Here is a 23,297-nt window from a genome sequence, read left to right on the forward strand (position 1 = left end):
TTTCATTAAAAAAATTGAGTCTATTAGTTTTTCAGTTTTACTATTTAACTTTATTTTCTATTTCGGTTTTAATTTTGGTTCAAGTTTTTCATCTAATATTTATATTTTATTCCAGTTGTTAATAGTTTTTGTTAATGATGATACTAATAGTGTTTCATTTTTATTTACTACTAGTACATAATGCATCTTATTTGAAGTAAAAATATAAAAGATTTTATTTGTAAAACAAATATTGGTAACACTTCTTACATAAACAATGAGTAATGTATTGTACAGCCTTTATTAATCTTTAATAAGTTTATTGTTCAGACTGCTTTAACATTAACATATACAACTTTAGATTTTAAAACCGTTTGAGTAAATTTAATTAACCATTAAGATTAATAAATGCTGTAGCATTATTGTTCATGGGTGACTAATGTAAACTAAAAAGTGGTAAAAGTTTTTGCAAAACTTTACAATATTTTCCTTTTCAAAATGCTCTACAGTAAATGTATTGAATTTTGTCCTAAAAGTAGAAATGAGATTTAAAAAAAAAAAAAAAAGTAAGGTCTAATTCATATGACTATAAAATTAAGCGGTTTTATTTTCCCTATGTAATCTTTCCCCATGTACTTCTCAGAGTAAAACCGAACTTCAAGTGCACAAAAGCAACATTTTTAATTTTTGAGTGAACACATACAGAAGAACATGCTTTTAATTTTAGTCCACTTTATTTCCTTACATAAAAATGTATGCAAATATCTCCAGATCACATTGGTTTTGGAGGGGGTCTTGGGGGACCACCCTGAAAGAAAGAAAAAAACATCAGTTAACTTTGTATTACATATTGACAAAATGGTATATTAGCATGTTTTATAATTCCTAACTGCTATCAAGCACAACACATGATTATGTTCTCATTGAAAGTGGATGGAAGACTTACAGCGGGCCTGAAGCGTGGAGGAGGGGTCCGGTCCTTCCTGGCCTCACGAGAGCGGTTCCTCACCACTTTGCTGTGGATGGCACAGCTGACACAGTAGTGCAGCTTCACATACAGTTTGGGCAAAATGTAGGCTGTACAAGGACAAAGAAACAAGTTTGCTTAATGCTTTAACAAACCCCTGATTGTTCCCACTACCCAAGAAGCCTAGTATCCCGACAAGTGCATTTACTCACAGTCAAACACACTGGCTTCGGAGATGTCCCTAACAGCTGCAGCCTCCACAATATTTCTGATGACAAACTTCTTGATGGCTTTGTCCTTAGGGACACACCGGGCACAGTTTGTGCATCGGATGGGCTGGACATGTCCACGTCCCTTTTTGGCACGACCATTATTCCTCCTTTTCTTAGTCTAGGAGATAAAGAAATACAGTTGGCACTGGTTTACAAATGACAAACTTGTTTAATCATGATATAACAAAAGATTTATGATTTAGATTTTATTATTTTGAAGTTCAAATATAATGGTAACCGAAGTCTCTGTGTCTCTTACTCCACTGTAGGGGTTTATTTTTATTTCATTTTTTTATAATGTAACGTTACATCTCGTGTATTAAGTCTATAGCCTAAAAATCTCCATCACTTATCCGGGCTTTTAAAACATTAATAATTAGATAGTCGTTAGTAATGTACGTTACCGGATTTTAAAGCTTAACATAATCAGTTAAAAGTCAAGATAAATGTCTTCTAAATGCTTGTTACGAGTTTAAATGTATCTGCGTTACACTTCAGCCGTAGTATCGCTTTAATGACTTCATATGAACAAACTGGAGTAGAGTTTAGCTGTAGGTAGTAAAAAAAAAACCAGTGTAGAACCAGTGGGGAAAAAAACCGACTAACTCTTCCTCATAAACACATTATGAAACACTGGCCTCTGTCTGAACGATTGTTAAACTCACCATCTTGTTTCAGAAAAGCGTGAAAGAGGACCGGAAGAACATTTACGTCATTTATATAGTGCGGAGAGCAGCCGGAAGTCTCTGGGTAAGATAATAAAAGGCCCAAAGATTTTAAAGTAATAGAATATGGTTTAATATGATAGATATTTCTGGTCTGGAAATGAACTGGTTCCATTTAGAGATTTATAGTAAAAAAAAAAAAAGTACAATGCACGGATTGTCGCTGATTTATAATCATCTCGGTAAATCCAAACAATGCAAGATAAATTCGTGTTTATCAATTTTTTGGCGTATTAAGGTTTCCACTAGATGTCAGTAGAGGCTTCGTAATACTTTCCTGCAGAAAACCTATACTTGACCGTCTCTCCCAAATGCTTTTGTCCAAGTTTAGAATAAGTTAAATTAATGATCTTTAAATTAATGGTATTAGCAGCCAAACACTGAAGTAGTTGCCATGAATTGAAAATTGAGAGATTCCAAATGTAGAATCACTGAAATACCCATATTTTTGTACCACAGATCCAAATATTGGTGGGGACGGGTTCTCTTTAGTGCACAGTTGATTTCTTCATGAACAGTTTTGCTCTCCGAAATACCACTGTCAATTCAAGATCAACTCACACCTCTGTATGTGGCAGTATTGTTGTCATTTCAATGAGGGGGATTTCTGAGGTGATGGACAACAATTGACAGTTGGCATAATGGCATTCTGAAATGTCCACTGCTTTGCTTCTGGAAGTGATTATAGAGTTGGATTGTGAAGTGGAGTGTTGGTGAGAGGTGGGGGCAAAAGTGGGAGGTGTTCTAATGCAAGCAGCTCTCAACATGCGTGTGCAGACTGGAAGAGTTGGATGTGTAGCTCCTGCGGTTGACTGTCCCCTGTGTCACTGAACTTAAGGAGCTGTTGCTGAGAGAAATGTCTTCTTTACAGGGTAGCTGATGGGAACTGAAGAGATGAAACCAGGCCTCACTGATTCAGAGGTGCATGCAGTGATATACACTTCCACTACCTTGTTGAAAGAACCAACATATGCTGGTTAGGTATGTTTTGAATCATAGAATCTGGTTTGAGCTGGTTAAACCTGGTCCTTAGTTGGTCATGGGCTAGTTTAAGCTAGTTCTGAACAGGAGCTAATTGCTCAACAAGTTTACGAATAGCTAAAGACCAACTAAGGACCAGCTCAAACCATCTGCCATGCTTCAAAACATAACCAATCAATCAGTATATGCTGTATTTTTTTTTCAACAGGGTAATATTGTGCTTTTATTTGACTTTGTATTAGTACAGACTTTAAGATGTCCATTTTAGCACTGGGACTTGAGGGAAAGACTGCTGTGACTGTAATATTAGCACTGAATTTAAGATATCATGAGAGTGAAAAGGGAGAGTTGGGGACAGAGGAATGTGCCAGTGTTCCTGTGACCACTATGCCCCTAAACTTCAGCAAATAAACATTCCTCCGTTCATGTGTCAGAGTTGAACACTTACCCACTGTTGCTATAAAAACAGCCAGTAATTAAAACCAAAAAACCCAATGCTTTTTCCTTTGTCGTAAACAACTTTCCCCCCCAGTGGATTTCATTCAGACAGTCAAAATATTGATAACTGGTTTTTTTTCTCTCTCCAAAACTAGATAGGATGGAAGTGCATGAAGCACTGTAAATAAACTACAGTATATGATTTGCAGCTCCACAGGCAGCTTGTGTGATCATTATGCTGGAAGATTTTTAGGTAGGTATGATCCAGTTAAAATTTGTATTTATTATGTGGCTGTTTGGGATACTTGATTCTGATTGGTTAATCACGCCATCCAGTGGTTAGATATTTGTTAATATTAAATTTGTTTTGTTGCTTGGCCAACTGTTTCATACATTGTTATGTTTTGAGGTTAAACAGGTAAAATATACATAACATAACATATTTTCTGTCCATGTATTTTTGATAAGTAGCAACACTGCAAACAACATTGGACCCCATTGACTTTTATTTATGGGGGAAAAAAACTGATATTTTCTTTTGCGTTCTAAAGAATAAATGTTTTGCAAGTTTGTAATGACTTAAGGGTGAGTAAATGATGACAGAATTATAATTTTTGAGTGAACTATCCCTGTAAAACATTTCTTTCTGAGCCAACAGTAACAATTCACAATTTTCAGTAATCAAATAAATAAAAAAGGCACCATTATTTAAACTTTATCTCTGTCATCATGTGGTTGCAGAATGTGATTTAGCCTGGCTGGAAAGCAGGCCTACTGAGAACCGTCTGTCGCCCAAATAGACTAAATCAAGAGGTCATGGTCCATTGTGTCGATATTGCCACCTAAATCATTACTGCATCAGGCCCGTTCGCCCACACACACGCCAACATACACACTTGAACAGGAATACAGATATTATTCCACACAGACTTTCTCCCACAGACTTGTACATCACCCAGACTCCATTCTGAAGTGCGCTGCACACATTGCTCAGCATAAGCAACAGACATCAGTCTAATGGTTTATAATACTCACCCTAATCCACAGAAACATCCTCAGAAAAGAAGTAGGTTTAAGAGTGCACGGCTCCTGTTTCTGTAGATATAGACTTTTTATCCACTAAATAATGTAAAATTCTCCTTCTACAAAATTATTAATGTCAATCATACCCTTTGTTCTTTTAAAAGCAATTTTACGTGTGTCAGAGCTTCTTGATTAGTACATTTTTAAATATTTCTTTTTGAAACAGGATATTTGAATGGACATATTGAAAGATCTTAGTTACATCACAGCTATCAAACATGATTTGCTATTGCCACTGCATTCATTAGCAGGTTATATATTTCACCCAAAAATGAAAATTTGCTGAAAAATTAGTGACACCCGGGCCATCCAAGATGTGTTTGTTTACTCATTAGAAAAGATCTGGAGAAATTTTGCATCACATCACTTCCTTTTGCAATGAATGGGAGCCGTCAGAATGAGAGTTTAAACAGCTGATTAAAAACATCACAATAATCCACAAGTAATGGAGCACCATGTGTAATATGCAAGAGAAAACAATATATTATGGCCCCAAATTATACATTTATTAAATCATTGTCTTGTTTTAGGTAAATCAAGATAAATCACATTATATACATTTTCACTTGTTTTAAATTAAATTCTTCAGCTCTTAATTTATTGTCACAACATCTATATTCTTATATATAGACTAAAAGCCATAAAATTCTTTGTAGGTATTTTGCAATGTCAGGTGCTTTTTGTCCATATTGTAAAATTCATAAGGCTCCGGTGTTGTTTTGGACCCTACAGACTTTCATGGGCAAAAACTGTTGAATCATTTTTAAAAGCATCCGCTAATGTGTTCCACAAAAAAAAAAAAAAAAAAAAAAAAAAAAAAAGTTATACAGGTTTGGAACGACATGAGGGTGAGTAAACTATCCAGTTAAATTAAAGTAGTAGCTCATGTGAATCAAATCAAATCATCCAGTAGGTCACTGATCATACATTCAATCGCATTATGATTTCTCTACAATGATGCCAACTAATGCCCTGTCATCTTTAACATTGCTTCTTCTCAGGGAGCAGTTGCAAGGCAGAGTACAAGCGAATGATGGAGATGTTACAAGACTTGGGCTTTTGTGATGTGAGATGGCAGTTTCTCTGGAGCCACCATCTGCTGAGAGGGTCAGGCAGCATGTAGGGTTCAAATCTCCTGGATTCTGCCTGCTTCCCAGCTGCCATGCCCAAGCATCTCCGAAATCCACACACAACCGCACTTGCACACCTCATTATTATCACACATACTCGCAGACACCCATAATCCCAGGCATGCTGTGCTGCTGAAACCATTCTCATCAGGGCTGACACTAAAGAATGTTGGGATTCTTGTCTTGAGGTACCAGAGTTACCTCCTCCCTCTTCGGGTTTGTGCAGAATCCACACATTCTGTTGAAGCCATGCGCCCACACTACATCAGCTCTGCATGTGACCACTGCTCCACTGTGCTCTATTCAGCATGGTGACCCAAACTTTGCTCACATTCCATAAACTTTCTTTGGCCCATTTTGCCCGGCAGCCTGTACCTCAACCCTTTCTACACGCCCCAAGCCAGAGGAGGGAAAACAGTCTTCCATATTTTTTAGTAAAAGCTGCTTGTCACAATTTTTTGTGGTCCATATATCATGTGCCTGTTTTCTGTGCTGTTCCCTTGGCCAAACTCTTACTCGGTCCAACCCTGTGAGGATTTGTTTTGGATTTTTTTTCAAGTGATTTATTTTTTTGCCATTATTCTATTAGCTTCAAACCACAACTGTAAGGTTTAAGTTTCTCTAAGCTTTACACAGCCCCTCAAGGGCACTTATTAAATTAAAACTGTATTGCTCCGCATTGAAAAAAGAGCAGAGCGCTCCAATGAAGAAAAACTGCAGTCCATAAACTCTTTCGACCATGTTACTAAATAGAGATGTACAGTGTTAATGAGTTTTCAGCTTGTGGTTTTGCATCTATCATAATCTGCGACTCTGAATTTGTGCTTTTTTTTTTTTGACTCTGTCGTTTGCATACGTCCATCATGATCCTTATTGGCATTGAAAGCAAAATGAATTTATGCTTTTAAGAGCTCTTGTGTTCTGAGATCCCTTTCCCAGCCTTCCTCCCTGCTTGCCGCCTGGCAGGCCCGTGTGTCAAAGGTGGCTGCCTGTAGAACAGACTGTGGGAACAGCCGGTCAGCCTCCCCTGTCCCCTATTCCCTAATCAGAGGGGCAGCCATCAATCCAAGGCTGCTCGAACCCCTCCCGGGGCACACATCTCCGCAACCCACACACTCGCTCCCCGATAATCCGCGGAAGCAATTTCATCTCGACTCGGGTGGCGGCCCATTGTCACCAACTCCTCCAATCTTTCCTAATTAACTCTCGCTTTGTCCCGCATCCGAGCTTCTGGACTCATCTCTACGACATTCCGATCGGGGCCAATCTTCACACTCCCGGGCAACCCTCGGACCCTAATCCCACTGTACCCCTCCCATCCAAGTATCTCTTTCCATTTTTTTTCTTTCCCCCAACCTGCTGATCACCTACTTAAAGAGTTAGGTAGGGGCATTAACTCCTTGGATTTTTTGAAAGAAGAGGACGAAGGAGGGGGCGAGGAGGAGATGGCCAGAAAGCGACTCCAACCCAGACAATTAGAACAATGGGCCCGGACTGTAGGGGGCTAACTCGCAGCGTCACGCCTGGACGGTGGGGTATTTTGTCGGTTTAATGAATTGTCCGTCAGTCCCTGGCTGCATCACAGTCCGTGTAGAGAGTGGACAGCAGGGACCCAGACACTAAGTCGGTATTTATTACACTGCCTTTGTCACTAATTGAGCTAATTATCAGTGACTCTTCAGCACTCCCACAATGACAGTAGCCCTCCACCCTCCGCCTCCCTCATCCCACCAGTGCCTGGGAATGCAGCCTGACTTTTCCCTCTTTTCTATCCTTCTCTTCTTATTCTAACTATATCTTTCCCGCTTTTATTAATGCTTTGTATTTTAGCACTGTTTTGCCTTGTAATGCACCTGCATATATCCAGAAACTTCCTGTAAGGTCGAAGATCGGTTTAAGGTTTACATTTGTTATTTTTAGTTTATTCATTATTATTTACCTTTCATAGGGAAGCTTTCCTGTTTATATCTTTTGGGTGTGTTTTATTTATTTACAGCCCACAAAGCGATGCTTTTCAAAGGTAATCTATTGCGAAAAAATTTGATTGTCCTAAACTATCAGTCAAAATTTGTAAATAATTTTGTTAATATAATGATGTTTTGGAAGAAGTATCTTATGCTTAACAAGGCGGCATATATTAAATTAAATAATATTGTGATTTTTTTTTTTTTGCCATTTAATCACTGTTTTCTATTTGAATGTGTTTTAAAATGTAATTTATTCCTGTGATGGAAAAGCTGATTTTGCAGGGGCTACGAATTCAGTCTTCGGTATCACATGGTCCTGATTTGATGTTCAGTTCTTATTGGTACCCAATTATTAATGGTTCTTAATATTATTCGTCTGGAAAACTGTTTTTACTGCTCAGTATTTCTGGCTCAATATTTTTTTAGGATTTTTTTTATGAATAGAAAGTTTAAAAAGCAGCATCTAATTAAATTGGAATTTTGAAATCTTTTGTAACCTTATAAATGTCACTTTTAAATCAATTAAATGCATCCTCTTTTTATAAAAGCCTTTTTTAATCTTGTATCCTGTGTCAAGTGTCCACAAAAATATTAGGCAGCACACAGTTTTAAACTTTGATAATAATAAGAAATGTTGCATGAGCACCAAATCAGCGTATTAGAATGATTTCTTAAGGATGGTGTGATACTGAAGACTGAAGTAATGCCTGCTGTAAAAATTCAGTTTAGCATCATATAAATAAATCACATTTTAAAATATATTAAAACAGAAAATAGTTATTTTAATGTGCAATAATATTTTGCAATATTACTGGTTTTACTACATTTTCATGTTTCATGTTACATGTTTCAAAAACATTACAAAATTATAATTATTCAAAACTTTTGACCAATAGTTTATATAATTGAACATATTGTACATAGAAGTATAACATTTACATTTAAGCTTTATTTCAGTCTATATTTTAGTTTTAAATCATAGTTGTTTTTTGTTTTTTATCAATTATCTTTGAGTTATCTGTGAGTTGCATTCTGTCAGCATTCCAGATCCTATTCTTCTTTTTATCCGATTACTTTGCATGCTGGGATGCGGTTGTGACGACAGTGGTGGTGCAGCGCTCCATCCTGCTGACCTTCAGTGGCCCTGTGATATGTAGCGGTGAGTGGGAGAATGAATCATCTGCCTTGGTCCAAACTCATGTGGTTGCACTGGCCTCACCAGCAGGGCGGCGGCAACGTAGCCTGTAATTATTTCTAATACCATTCTTTATTTTATTTCTGATATTAAATGAAGCAAAACCTCTAGTGTCGTGAAAACACACCAATTTAACGCTGTGTTACCCCGCTGCCCAAATTCCCTCAGCGGTTACTGTGGATTCAGGGTGCATGACTGTTCGAAGAAGAGGGCTGCTCTTGTGCTTTTAGTGGTGGGAATGATGTTTGGAGCAACGGATAGACTGGCACACTCACACTGTTGATTTTAGGCTAAGTGATTTAGACATACCCTGTCATAACAGATTGCGGTTCTGAGAAATGATTGATGGATCATAAATGTAGCTCTGGAACATATGGAAAGACAAACCTGTTATTGAACCCAAACTGTGAGCACTGTTAGGAAATGAGTGGTTCTCTGCAAACACAAATAATGAAAATATAAACTTTATTGTGCTATTACTCTATATGAAAACAACTTTTCTAAACTGAGCTAAAATATTTAATTTTATCAGCATTTCTTTTTTTCTTTTTTTAAGCCATCATACAATAATAAATACTTTCCATTCACAATATTAAAATTTGGTGTTCAGTGCATGTAAAACAAGTGTCAAGAGACAAGAAAATCAGGCTTCTGACAAAGTAATCATGTCTCTGAGATGTATATGGACTCAGTTTGATCATCCATTTGTGATCATCGGTATAAATTATCACACAACTGGATGGAATTACTCTTAAAATTGTAAATAATGAGAGTGTATTCACCCCACTTTCAGATTAAATCACATTGCAAGTTGCAGCATAAATATATAGATCATATCCATTTATAATATTTACAACATTTTGGTTATTTTAGCTGATATACATAATACAGTTTCCATAATTGTGGCTCTTTCAAAAATGTGAACTGTATGTCCACTGTAAACTAGGTAGCAGGGCATTTACAGGATTATCTTTACACACTCTTAAAAAAAAACTAGTATGTACTTGTGCGTAATCAATGTAGTCAACATAATGTAGTCTTCCAACAGAAGTCTTTTCCTCTCCCAAAAGAGTTTTGGAAATAACATGCTTCTGTCAGAGCCGAATCGACAAGTCAATCTCGGATCAATCTTAATTTTCTCTTCCCAATACTTTTCCATCAGTACAATAACATGGTATACCACATGATAATAAATGGTATTAAAAAATGGCAGGAGACTCAAAGCAATGACGGGAAGTGTGGCTGGTCCGAATGGGAAATCACAAGAGGTTGAGCCGAGTTCGGGATTCCGCTACATAGCAATCGGAAAAGGAAGCCCCATCCCTTGAGAAGCACTTCACACAGTTTTATGTGAGACGAGTAGGACTGCAGCTAAAGAAAACAGAACGCTAAAATATTTTAAAGAACCGCCCATATGTTAGAGTTTTGCACTGGTTTATGAGAGAGCATGCTTGTGGTTCGCCAACCACAGGAACATCTGTCAAACTGTGTCCAGTTACTACTTTCTAGCTTCCATGTTCCCCAGAGTACCAGAGACGGAGATCAGGAGAAGAGAAGACAAACTACAACCTCAGAACTAGTGCTTCAGCATGCTGAATACACGAATGCTTGGTTCTCGACCCATTTCTATAGATTTAAAGCTATGTTGCAGTACCATCACCAAAATATTGTGTTTTTGGACTATCATCAGCTAAGAGTTCTGTACATGCATTTTTTCGAACTTTTCTCAGTAGTTAATACATTATACTTGCCTGTTCAACCAACATATTGTTTAGTCCCTTTTCACCTTCCTGTCTTCTTTCTTTTCTTCAGTATTTAAACTTAAAATGTTTATTAATTGATTTATGTCTTCCAGATACCCCAGCAGCCCATTCCATTATCCAGTTTTGGAGCCTTTGCCTCCAGTTTGTCAGTTTGTTCAATGATGTGTTGATCATAGACACTGATGGACAGTCTGTGTACTGGTGCAGTTGAGGCAGCTCACATGACAGCACCAGTGGAAAGTACAGTGGCATCTTTCTGTGACCTGCTCCATTCGAGTCTTGTATCCCCTTCCACAGCACAGCAACTCGCAGCCGTCCAGCGCCGGCGATGAACTATTGCAGGTGCGTCCCGATGTGCCATGCGTGCCTGTTTTAGCATTGTAGGAACAGAAGTTGGGTGACTTTTCAAAATACACGAGGTCCCGAGCTGAAGGGAGCTTATGTGCTGGGTTCTCGGGTTCCAGGTGGCGAGGGTCGGCTCGATGGGATGCACGGTTGCTTCCTTTGTTGGCGTACACGACTCGGGAGGCGCCGTCGAACCGGTCCTTCAGGTAGTCTCCCACTACACGGAAGCTGGGCAGTCTCATCCAGCATGTTCGCACAGTGCAGGACCCAGACATCCCATGACACTTGCACTCTTGCTGCATCTCTGATGCGACTGTCTGTAGGGAGAGAATTGAAAATTAATTTATATTGTGCAAAATAATTTATTCACTTATACTGAAATATCCAAAAAAAATATACTTAATTGGATCGATGGATGTTGGATCTATCTATCTATCTATCTATCTATCTATCTATCTATCTATCTATCTATCTATATATCTATCTATCTATCTATCTATCTATCTCTATATATATATATATATATATATATATATATCGTTGATCCATCACCCATAGATCGAAATAATTGTATTGATAAACTTGTTAATGACATTTAAGTATTTTATTTAATAGATTAGATATTTCTATAAAAATTCCGCACATTTTATCTGTATTGTAACCTGAATTATTATATTTAGATATATTAATGAAAAAAACATAATATAATATAATATAATATAATATAATATAATATAATATAATATAATATAATATAATATAATATAATATAATATAATATAATATAATATAATATAATATAATATAATATAATATAATCTGTAAATGTGCTGTGTTAAATTAAATTTAAACTAATTTTATTAGTTCATTAATATTTCTTTAGAAAAGTTCATTAGTATAACTCATCAGTAAATTAATTTGAATAATAAAAATAGCCATTTTAGGCTGATAAAATTGTTATTTTAGCACCTTCCCACCTGTACTTTGAGAAAAATCCATGTATTGACAGATCTATTAATGACATCTGCATTTGGAGGAGACAAATGGCTTTTGATTGTCTCTTACCATTCTCCCTGCCTCATTGTTGTGCAGGTTGGTCAGATACCGTAGATCTCTGCCCCTCTCACTGGAATCTACAAACTCTCGCCCGAACATCCTGCCAAAATCCACATTGTCGCTGCAGCCTCCCCAGTGCCAGTCTGGCCCTCCAGGACCCCGGCGCCGGTAGTCGCAGGTGCAGGACTCAATGGCTCCCTCAGAGCAGGACCGGGCCACGGCGTGAGTAACACCAGCACTCGTGATGGCAAACACAAATGCAGTCTCACGGCAACCTAACAAAACAATAAACACCACTTAGATGCTGTGTCTCCATACAGAAAATATTCATGTGTAATTCCATGTTCTCCTATTTCACTGTATGAGATATGAATAGTGTGTGTTGTTTAAATGTTTCATAACGTCACTCTGAGAAGCCATGCTCACCTCGGTTGACAATTTTGCCAAAGACATTGGGGCTGTGGATGGTCGGACAGTTCCAGCGGCGGTTACGAAACTGCCATTTGCATTCCTTGATGGCTGTATGCAGGCCTGCAGCAATGGCGTGCAAGATGCCAGGGTTTAGCCGGATCAGTTTTCTCTGACGACGACTCAGCAACGCCAGGCTGGGGTCCAACGCCAACTGCACATTCTTGGAGTTGGTCAGGAGATTGCCTGAGGCTGCCACATTCACAATACCCCTGTTGGAGAAACAGGAAGATTGACAATTGTAAGTTTTAAAAAAAAAAGGTATTTTCTCATTTGACTGGCATGAGATGCAAAAACATTTTTGGCCAATTTCTCATTGATTTGCCTTTTTAGTTTGTGAGATGAGAATCACAGACATGCGATGTGCAAAAATTTTAATTGAAAAATGAATAGTTTCACTAGAATGCTTGGAAGGAGATATCACAGCAAATAAATATAAAATGTTAATGATGTAATATTGAACATAAACCAAGGTATGCCTATATTTCTAAATGCAACTGGCAGTAGACTGCAACAGGTCAAACTGTCCAAACTGAAATCAATCTGAAAACTGCTTAATGCTAAACTTTTCAAAGAACAAATCAGGTACAGAATTTTATAATTCCTCTAAATAACATATGCATTTAAAGCATATATAATATAAAATAATTTATTTATGTAGTTTCTATATAGTGTATCAGCGTGTTATCATTTTTAATTCTCATTTTGCCATTGTTATGACATATTCATAAAGCTTTACATCAGCATGAATCATTTTTTATTCTCCTTTCAATGTTATTATGACACATACAGCTTTGGCTCATAAGTAGTGTTTTGTAACCTACTCCAGAATGCTCAGCACATTACACAAATTCGACCCTGAAAATGACCTGGAAAGGAACTGCTTCCAGCCATAAAATAAATCCGCATTTAATTTATCCCACACTGGATTGAGAAAAATTGTCCTGTGTTCAAGCCACACTGTCAAAATGAAAGAGAAACCGAGAAGAAGAGAGAGAGCGCGCGCGTAGAGCTCCGCGTAAAACAGGCGTAAACTCAGACTGCATTGATTTATTTGGGAACTGAGTTTGACTTCTTCAATTTAAGCATAACTTTTCGCTACTTTATCATATCAGTAATATAGTGTTTTGTTTTGTTTTGTTTTCAGATTCACTTCAACCCTTAACAGCCTACAAAAGAAAAAGCATTGGTTGTTGACATTCTAGGATGAGTGTACTGTATCTTGTATGTAGGCTTCTTAGTGCCTTATATTATGGGCTTGCTAGATCTTACCACCACCGGCCGCTGTTGTTCACCGCGACTGTGCCAGTGAGAGAGGAGACCAGGAGGACACATGCCGCTTTGACTGCGAGGAGCAACGCGAGTACCCGCATGATATCTGAAAGGGTAAAGTTAACCAATTAACCTCAAATAAGATTCCTGCAATGATAAACGATGTCAGGACCTTTCTATATTAGAGGAGCTAGTGAGCATCTTACCAATTATGAATTTAATAACAATAGCAAACAATTCATGTAGCTAGTGCACAGTAGCCTAATAATGAATGATATTATGTTCTCGCTTTTTAACGTTAGAATTTTTTATATATACAGAAAATGCGATTTGTGTAGGAATACATATGTGTAGTTTTAAATTAATGTGAAAGTACTACCTACTGTTCTTTAAATGTAAATATGACTCAACAAAAATCTCAAATATCAACCAGCGCAAATACATCAGCCTACATTTTAAAAAGAAATAAATTAGAAAAAGTGAGAACCAAACTAGTCAGAGTGACCTAAAATATACTTCAAGCTCTTTCAAAAAAAAAAAAAAAAAAAAACTTAAAGAACATGAATAAGCTTTCTTAGTCTCCAAAAAATCATACAGCATCTCACGAACCAGCCTAAAATGCTTCTTTAATAAGTTTCTCAAGGTGCTGCATCATTAATTTAACATTCTAAATTTGAATAAAATACATAAGTGATTCTGGTGCAATAAGCAATCACTTACCACTCCACATTCCAGTGAGACTGACAGTGTGGCTCAATGTTTATTCATAAAATCAGTGTAGAAGTCACAGAAAGGATCCTGGATGGGATGCCAGTGCTGCTGCTCTTACAGTCTGTGTGTTAGTGATGCTCTGCTCGCAGCACTGAGCGCGTGGGACAGTCCCGTAGACCTGATCCCCTCGGTGACTGATAGGCGACACATTGTTCACATATTGAACGCTACAAGATAAATAAAAAAGGGATTTGCTGCTCTCATCTCCCTCTGTTTTTTTCCTCCCTCCTTTTGAGTGGAACTGAATGGACGGATAGCTTAATTCTTCTCATTGGGCACAATGCATACTGGAGGCAAACCCCGACATAAAAGGAGAGGAGATAAAGAAAGGATCCGTTATAGGCGCTTTAAATTACATATCATTTTGTAATCCTCGTCCGGGGGATTCCTCAGATACATTCAAGCGAACTCGTGTAAAATGCAGTCCCTTCAGGTGTCTTCTGTACACGCAGGGCAGATTTATTCCTTCTCATTGCGGTGGGAGTGTGTGCGCGCGCGCGCCACTTGTGTCCCTCTGCGTGGATGGTGTCACGACACAGTTACATTAACAGGGGAAAATGAAACATCTAAACTGGCCTTTTTACCCTGGGTGCTTGCATGTATTACTCACTTAACTGCGTCTCCTCCCTCTTGCGCGTTCTTTTTTTTTTTAGTTTAGATGTCTATACTTGCGCTCTGCACTCACTCACTCGTTTGTACTGTTTAGCCTAAATAAAGTAGCCTACATTAAGCTGAAACGTCATACTATAATTATGGTGACAAATCTGGGTTAAATGAAAGGTAGAATATTAAAGACAATGATAGTGCGTAATGCTGCTTCAGTTTAGGTTTAATCTGTGTAACACATTTTTAGTTTATTTTTGTAACTCAACTTTTTTACCCTTTTTTTGGTTTTGTGTGTCACTTATTTCGAAATATTTCCATATCTGTATGCCACAAATTTAAATCCACTAATATGCCCATCTCTAAACTGTGTACATTTCTCCACTGCAATGAGACTGATGGATTGTAACTATCCGGTTGTAACAGTTTTATAAAACGTGGAGAATTTACATATTGGATTTATTATGGTAATCAGAACTATTTGTTTACAATAATTATTTCGTCACCACCCTAGCCTTATTTCATTTTAAACAATTAGATGCAAAAGGAAAATAGCAAACGTTTTATAAAACGTTGGGTAACAACAAAAGAGAGCGTTACACATCTTTTAACCTTACAATGAATCGCATAAATCTTAGATTTTTTTTACAGTCTTACAACTTCTAATGGTAATTTAACCCATGTAGCTAATTTACTATACCATTACCATTTTTGACATTTTAGAGAACGAATAAGATAAATCGTTACAGATAAATAACTCAACACGTTTGACTTGCAATTGTGACACCAAAGTAAAAAGAGCCAAGATAAAACTGTTCACCATCTGGACTGCAGACCTCCCTTGATCACATATGGTCAGTAAAGGCACGAATCAAATAGTATTTTGCTGTCAGTTTTGACTCCATACATTTATGGTGTCGTCTGCGCAGAGAATTATGAGCAGTTGGCAAATATTAAATTAGCTTTTTGATGTTTTTTTTAAAACACATATAGCCTAAGGTGTTTGATGTCGCCATGAAAGAATCAGAAAGAAAGAGAAAGTTTTTTTTTTGAGGGATTGAAGTAAATGGCTAACTTAAGGAAGCGCGCTTTTGTTAGTGGTATTTAATGAAGGCTGCTTTTCTGGGCTTAGCCTAGTCTTCTTGAAGGATCTTAAACAGTTTTCCTGAAACACTCATGCGATGCAGCGCAGATTAGTGGCAATCCGGTTAAAGGGACGCCTTTTATATACAAATCAACTTCAAATCACTTTTTAAGCCACTTAGATATACACGCCATGGCAAAATGCTAATGCACTTTTCGTTGCCAGAGCTTAAGAAGAAGAGTAGAGGTGATTAGCTCCAATTGTAAGAATTGATCATCGGGAATAGGAGGTGATTAGTCCAAAAACCAAGAACTGTTGTCAGGATTTGGTGTTAATGATGGTTAAGGGTGGATTTAACTCAATTCATGACATTAATCCTAGTTCTACTGTTAATAGTAATATTAATAAAGATAAGAAGCAAGATGCTCGTTTTTTCACCTGCTGTGTATAGTGCATGGCCACCAGCACGATAATCCCTTAATCTTGTAAACTTCTAATGCCTCAGATATTCTGGTTTATTCATATATTCATCAGAACTATGTTCAAATCTTCTTGTATCATGTCATCAAGCCTACGTTGCAGCTAGATTATTTAAAAAAAATAAAGAGAGAGAGAGAGAGAGAGAGAGAGAACACTGACAGCTTGTCTATTGAACAAACTTATTATGTGCATTATGCATAATTTGTTGGCCCACTATGTAATTGCGTATCACTTCAATGAGCCTTGAAAACAACCTCTCCATCATGGTCAGTTATGGGACTAATTATACGCACAAACTCAGACGTGTATAGACAAACAAACGAAATAAGCCTATTTTCCAGTAGTGCTCTAGGCTATCCGCAGCAACAGTCAGCAAAGCCTTCTCATTAAGTGTGTCGGAGAAAATGATGAATGTGGGCTTAATTAAAGTGAAACGTCACTAGGGCTCTGCACGGTGAACTGTTGAACTGATTCGGAGAGGGGGGTGGATGGGCGAACACATGAACGCGCACACGCACCTCGCATTGTTCACGAAGAACCGCACGCCTGCCTGCTGCTGCTCTGCTTATTGTAGCCCATATGAATGACTTTTAGTTTAGTTTAGCTTATACACGTTGTCTTGACAAGTCTTGTCACGAGTTCTGCAGTGCAGACAGGTCGGATAATAGTCCTGTTTCATAAACAAACAGAAATAGACAACAAGAAAAATAGATCAGCAAATAAATACAAAGGATGCACACACTGCAAGTAACAAGTCAAAAATTCTAGGATACAGTGCAACAACCATAGCCTACAGCAATTTACACACTAGAAAGGCAATTTTGCATTGGGCAGTGAAAATTATTTGTATAGCTTTCCCATCCATTAACTTATAGCATTTTACTTGATTATATGAGTTTCATAATTATTCATTAATTAATAATTGTGATAAATTCGATATTATTAATCAGCAATTCAATTCGATCTTTAGTACTACGTCAATTTAAAGCTGCAATTAAATTAGGTTGATTTCTGTTGCATTAACTAAAACTGGTATCTATCTATCTATCTATCTATCTCATTGTTTATACTTGTTGTCTTATCAGTTATCGTTTTTTTACCGATGAATGATACTAAAACAGCACCACATAATTCCATTAAAATACCTCAAAAGAAAAAAAAACGTTATATAAAAAAAGACTATAATTAATTTGCTAATTATCTCGTAAAACCATTTTGCATAGGTACATAGTATGATGCAAATACCACTAGTATTAAAATAGAATAAACAAAAACAAAAATGTAGTGTAATGTAATGGTTTGTTGTGTCAAAAATAAAAACAAATAGGCTACAATAAATTAAACGTCGACTTTTTCATATCAGTTGGTCACTTGGTCAAAAATAATCTATATAATGTGCGAGGATAATTCAAATAGATTGAAACCTGACGTGTAACACATTGTTAGTCACGTGTTGCTCAGCGCACTTGATGTGAAAAAGATCCAAATATCGTCAGTGCCCTTGTTGTCAGTATGCGTCTCAATTGAGAAAGTAGACTATTGGTTTAGGCTTCTGCTGAAACTGATTTATTCATAGACAGGTTTATGCCCATTCAGCATGCCCACTATTGGTGGGGGTCAAGATTATCACATGCATTTTTAGGAATATACAAAGTTTGTCTGGCCTTGCTACTTTTTTATCGTGTTGAAAACAAGCGCCTCTGGCGATGTTTGCCCACCCTGACGGCGACCCCTCCTCTCCCTCCTTCTCCTCCTCAGTGACACACAGGCTCCCGTCACAAGCTCCATCAAATGCTGCTTGCTCAACTCCCCGCTCCTCACACAAACAATTGAACTCATTTCCAGTTCGTCTCTAACGCGATCCTACAGGTGTTTTAATGTCCCGTCGAGAAAAGCCTTCAGCGCAATGGAGTTACCCCACAGACAGTATTTGGGACGAGTCCTGATTGTGACTGCAGCGCTTCTGTCACCTGCGTTCACGTAAGTAGAAAGGTAGAAGCGCGTTTAGGTTCGTGCCATGGCTGCTAGTATCTAAAAGTAGTAAGCTAGTAAACGACTTGTATCTAAAACGAATCAGTATCTTTTTAATTTATTTTTTGCTATTAGTATAGTCAAATGAGTATAATTTTCCAGTAAATAGAAGGCTACTTAATCATTGCATACTATACTCATTCCTTTGATACTAAACTGACTCTTCCATTGTTACTTGTAACAAACTGCACGTTTGCCATTGATTATATGGGAATTTGTTGTTTAGATTCTAAGTAGAATGTATTCCAGCTGTTGCTGGTGCTGTTATTACTAGTTAAACAGGTCTTATTAGTAACAATTACCTCCTAGTACTTACTGTATAGAAACTAGTGTCTGTTCCTGTAATTCTTACATTTACATTTATTAATTTAGACGCTTTAGTTTTATCCAAAGCAACTTACAAATGAGGACAGTGGAAGCAATCAAAAACAACAAAAAACCAATGATATATAAGTGCTATTTATTCTATACTAAGTTTGTTACCACAAACATTTTAATCTCATTGGAACTGTGTGGTTATGGATGTTCTCTCACTTCTCCAAACTCTCAATGGTTATAATGTATTTATTAACATCAGCGTGTTATGATTAATATTTTCCCCACAAATCTTTTCCATATAGTAATTTTCTTTCTCATCAGATTATGCCAAGACACTGATAGAAACCAGGGTGTTTGAAAATCCATGGCTGCTTTATGTATGCCTCTGGCAAGGTCACAACCTTGTTTGAGTGTCAGGCCACTCAGCTGCTGATATGAAAAGTTCTAGAATTTGTCACTTTTTTTTTTTTTGCCGCATTTAAAATGTTCCAGTATTGATCATATTATTTGAAATGAATATGGTACCATAAAAATATCCATTCCTGAATACAATATTTTACTGCTTCTCGTTAACGACTGAATTCATTGTAATAATTTCTTCACATATGAGAGACATTTAAAAAAGACCACATTTGATGACGCTTTTTAACAGCAGCCTTCTGCAATATTTACTGCATGCAGTGTTACTTCAAAATATCACTGCTATAAAATGAATTTTCTCCTTTCTCAGGGTATTGGGCAATGACATCCTTGGCCTGAAGGTGGCAGGAGATCCAGTTCTTACCCCCAACGCAGTGTGTTTACGACTGGCAGGCCTGACCAAAAAACAGATGCGTTTGTGTGTGCGCAGCCCTGATGTCACAGCCTCTGCTCTGCAGGGCATTCAGGTTGCTATTCACGAATGCCAACACCAGCTCAGGGACCAGCGCTGGAACTGCTCCTCCCTGGAGAACCATGGCAAGCTGCCCCATCAGAGTGCCATTCTCAACATGGGTGAGTTGATGGCAAAAGGAGCATGAGCTGAAGCTGACGTTGTAGAGAGCCAATACAGTCATAATCCGGGCATCAAAATGCTATGTTGCCCAAAGAGGGAAAATATCAGAACTGTCATTGTTTAAAGCATTTGCGCCATGGAAAACATCTTTTATGAGATTTTAGGTAAAGGTCATTATAGATAATTATCTCACCAGTTGACTCATATGCACTTCTCTTTCTGAAGGTTCTGTTTACCCCTTTTTTGTGATGTAAAGGTACTTTCTTTCATCCCAGGTTTCCGAGAGAGTGCCTTCTCGCTGTCCCTGCTGGCTGCAGGTGTCGTGCATTCAGTGGCTTCGGCCTGCAGCCTCGGTAAATTGCGCGGCTGTGGATGTGAGGCTAAACGTCGCCAGGATGATGACAAAATCCGGCTCAAGTTAACCCAGCTCCAGCTTCAGACTTTGCAGAGGAGTGGCGTGTCCATAGCAGGTGCAGGAGAGAACACACATGAGTTCGGTTCACTTCACGGCAGCCTGCCGGCCAATCTGCACTCGTCCCACCCCGTCAGTCTCCTCAAACCCATGCCGGATGAGGTCACGACGCTGCAGGACACCTGGGAGTGGGGAGGATGTAGTCACGATGTCCGTCTTGGTGTACGGTTCTCTAGGGATTGGTTGGATTCTAGAGGATCCCCCCGTGACATACACGCTCGTATGCGGATTCATAATAATAGAGTGGGCAGACAGGTGTGCTTTTACATCTTCAAATCCAAATCTTTTCTGATAATCTGTACTGCAGTTGAATTGGTCTAAACCATGTCCTTTTCACATCTGACATCTGACAGTCCATCTGTAAAATATCTTCTTTTCCATTACTGTTGAGACTCTTAAATGTCATTGTTCCATTTTTTTTATTAGCTACCACATGTAAAAATATATAGACAGAGTGATACATAGATGGATCTTACTCCCATTTATGACATGGTGTTAAGCATTTGATTAACTTCAAAATATAGATATACTACATTCTTTTCATTATGTGTTTGACTTTAACAGGCAGTTACTGACAACATGAGAAGAAAGTGCAAGTGTCATGGCACATCAGGCAGCTGCCAGTTCAAGACCTGCTGGTATGTTTCTCCTGAATTCCGGCTTGTTGGTTCACTGCTACGGGAGAAATTTCTGACTGCCATCTTCATAAACTCTCAGAACAAGAACAGCGGAGGATTCAACTCTCGAACTGGTGCGAGCACCAGCTCAGATCAGCTCAGAGCCCGGCGGAGGAACATTTCCCGTGAGTTAGTGTACTTTGAGAAGTCGCCCGACTTTTGTGATCGGGAGCCAGCGGTGGATTCGCCGGGGACACAGGGTCGCATCTGCAACAAGAGCAGCCTCAGCATGGACGGTTGCGGGTCGCTATGCTGTGGCCGCGGACACAACATCCTCAAACAGGCACGGAGCGAACGGTGTCACTGCCGCTTCCACTGGTGCTGCTATGTGCTCTGTGAGGAGTGCAGGGTTACAGAGTGGGTTAATGTGTGCAAATAAACCAACCCACCTTGATCCAAATCCTCATTTCTTTTTTGGACCGAGAGACAACAAGTGTGTTTTGCTCTCACACAGTGTGCCTGTTTATCCATTTCTCTCCTTTCTTTAACCTTCATCATCTGGGATCCATTTGCATTGTGTTGCTGTTGTTGTCCTCAAAATGCCAAGTCAGAGATTGAGGAGGAGGTGACTCATGTCATTTGTCTTTTTTTCCTAACTTTGAATCTTCAGCCTCCAAAACCAAGCAAATGGTCCCAACCCCATCTGCACTCCTCCAAATAACAGCAGGAACAAATTATTCCTGTGAAATATAGGCACTGCTACAGTCTACCTTTTTTTTACATTTAAAATGTGCACTTAATGTATATTCCTTACCTTGGCAAAATGTTTGAGACATTATTCTTGATGGCGAAATACCATCAAGAATCTGAAACACTGTGTCTTGCAGTATTACAATCTTTGCCCACATGGATCATGAAGAATCAATGGCTGTGATGATTGAAGGGAACATCTCAGTGCCTTTTATGAGGTTTCATAAGATAGGAAAACTCTCCCAAGTCTGGAGCGAATCTTGGCCATCAACTGAGAATGTGCCTTGCATAGGGGTCTGAGATTATTTGGTTTTTATGAAAACCAGGACAATTGTGGAGTTGATATGCTGTGTAACCCCATCCTAACCCAGAGACAGACTAATCAGAAAACGGAGATGGATAGAGTGAAGGAACAACTGGAGAACACTTGTGCCTCCCGTGGATTTTTTGCAGCTGATTAAAAACAGTCACATCTCATCTAATACTGCTGAACAATACTGGATGCCAGATGACTTTGATGCAAGAATGGAAGACATTCATACTCTCAAGTCTTGAGCTCAGCTGTATTTAAACAATATAATTATATGGATAAATTAACTTTCATATATTGCTGCAATTTGCATTCTTAAAAAGACTTTAGAGAATTTATGTTACAATGTTTAAGAATGCCTCAAATTTTGGTTATGAAACCTTTGTTGGTTTATCATGTATAGGTTTTAGAACCAGGAAGACCCTCTAGAACAGAGGAAGGGTCATAGATCAGTGTATTAGATATATTTCTACTCTTCTGACCTCTCATAATGGGCATCAGGGATATGCTTTTAATAAAGAGTTTTATAAGCAGATTGAGGCATGAACCGGTTTTATAGGGATCAGCTGTCCAAAGTTGCACCATGTGCTGCTGAGTGTTTGTCCTTGTCTGTGAATCTGCAACTGTCAGAGTTGCAGACCACTGTGTGATTTCCTAACTAAACACAGGCGTCTTCTGATGTCTATGCTATGTGTGAGTTTTCTGACAGCACAACAATCACAAAAATTTTAGGAATAAATTAATTTTTCTGTATGATTCCTCACGAGTCTCTGTAATGAGGATATGCTGTGGTGGTTGTGAATTGAGTAAAGTGCTTCTCATGGTATTTCCTTTGGTAATAAAGATGGGAGCAAAAGAGAACTAGAGAAAAGAGTGGTGTGGAATGATAAAGCGCTGGATATCTGGTTTGCATTTCTTTATTCATTTAGCATTTCACCCTCGAGCTGCTGCAAGGGGGAATTTCCTGTCGCTGTTTCTCCCATGTGTGAGACAGAGAAACTGGATGGCCATAGACCCCCCCCCCACCTCCCCCAACACAATGCAGTGTAGCCAATCACACATACAAAGCAACATACTGACGGCATGAAGAATAATGACAACCAGACACAGCCCCAGTAAAGACAGGAGGCCACAGAACTAATCTGAAAATGCTTCAGTTAGCTACTATACGTTTGGATGGTGGGATGGACAGACGGACGGACGGACAGACAAATAGATAGATAGAT

General features: G+C 38.3%; 3 protein-coding genes across 3 annotated transcripts; 1 reads left to right on the forward strand and 2 right to left on the reverse strand.

Moving 5' to 3' along the window:
- Positions 1-647: 647 nt before the first annotated feature.
- LOC113065487 (40S ribosomal protein S26) lies at positions 648-1,940 on the reverse strand. The gene is made up of 4 exons (XM_026236751.1): positions 1,884-1,940; positions 1,159-1,336; positions 926-1,056; positions 648-787 (listed from the first exon to the last, which is right to left on the reverse strand). The coding sequence occupies exons 1-4, from the start codon at positions 1,884-1,886 to the stop codon at positions 752-754; spliced, it is 348 nt and encodes a 115-aa protein (XP_026092536.1). The 5' UTR covers positions 1,887-1,940; the 3' UTR covers positions 648-751.
- Positions 1,941-9,283: 7,343 nt separating this feature from the next.
- LOC113065489 (protein Wnt-1-like) lies at positions 9,284-15,298 on the reverse strand. The gene is made up of 5 exons (XM_026236754.1): positions 14,362-15,298; positions 13,642-13,747; positions 12,328-12,581; positions 11,911-12,176; positions 9,284-11,162 (listed from the first exon to the last, which is right to left on the reverse strand). The coding sequence occupies exons 1-5, from the start codon at positions 14,369-14,371 to the stop codon at positions 10,671-10,673; spliced, it is 1,128 nt and encodes a 375-aa protein (XP_026092539.1). The 5' UTR covers positions 14,372-15,298; the 3' UTR covers positions 9,284-10,670.
- A 3,033-nt stretch (positions 15,299-18,331) lies between these two features.
- LOC113065488 (protein Wnt-10b) lies at positions 18,332-22,927 on the forward strand. The gene is made up of 4 exons (XM_026236753.1): positions 18,332-18,559; positions 19,659-19,921; positions 20,198-20,649; positions 20,959-22,927. The coding sequence occupies exons 1-4, from the start codon at positions 18,486-18,488 to the stop codon at positions 21,448-21,450; spliced, it is 1,281 nt and encodes a 426-aa protein (XP_026092538.1). The 5' UTR covers positions 18,332-18,485; the 3' UTR covers positions 21,451-22,927.
- The last annotated feature ends 370 nt before the right edge of the window (positions 22,928-23,297 follow it).

Source organism: Carassius auratus, chromosome 48 (assembly GCF_003368295.1).
Source record: "Carassius auratus strain Wakin chromosome 48, ASM336829v1, whole genome shotgun sequence".
Taxonomy (NCBI): Eukaryota; Metazoa; Chordata; class Actinopteri; order Cypriniformes; family Cyprinidae; genus Carassius; species Carassius auratus.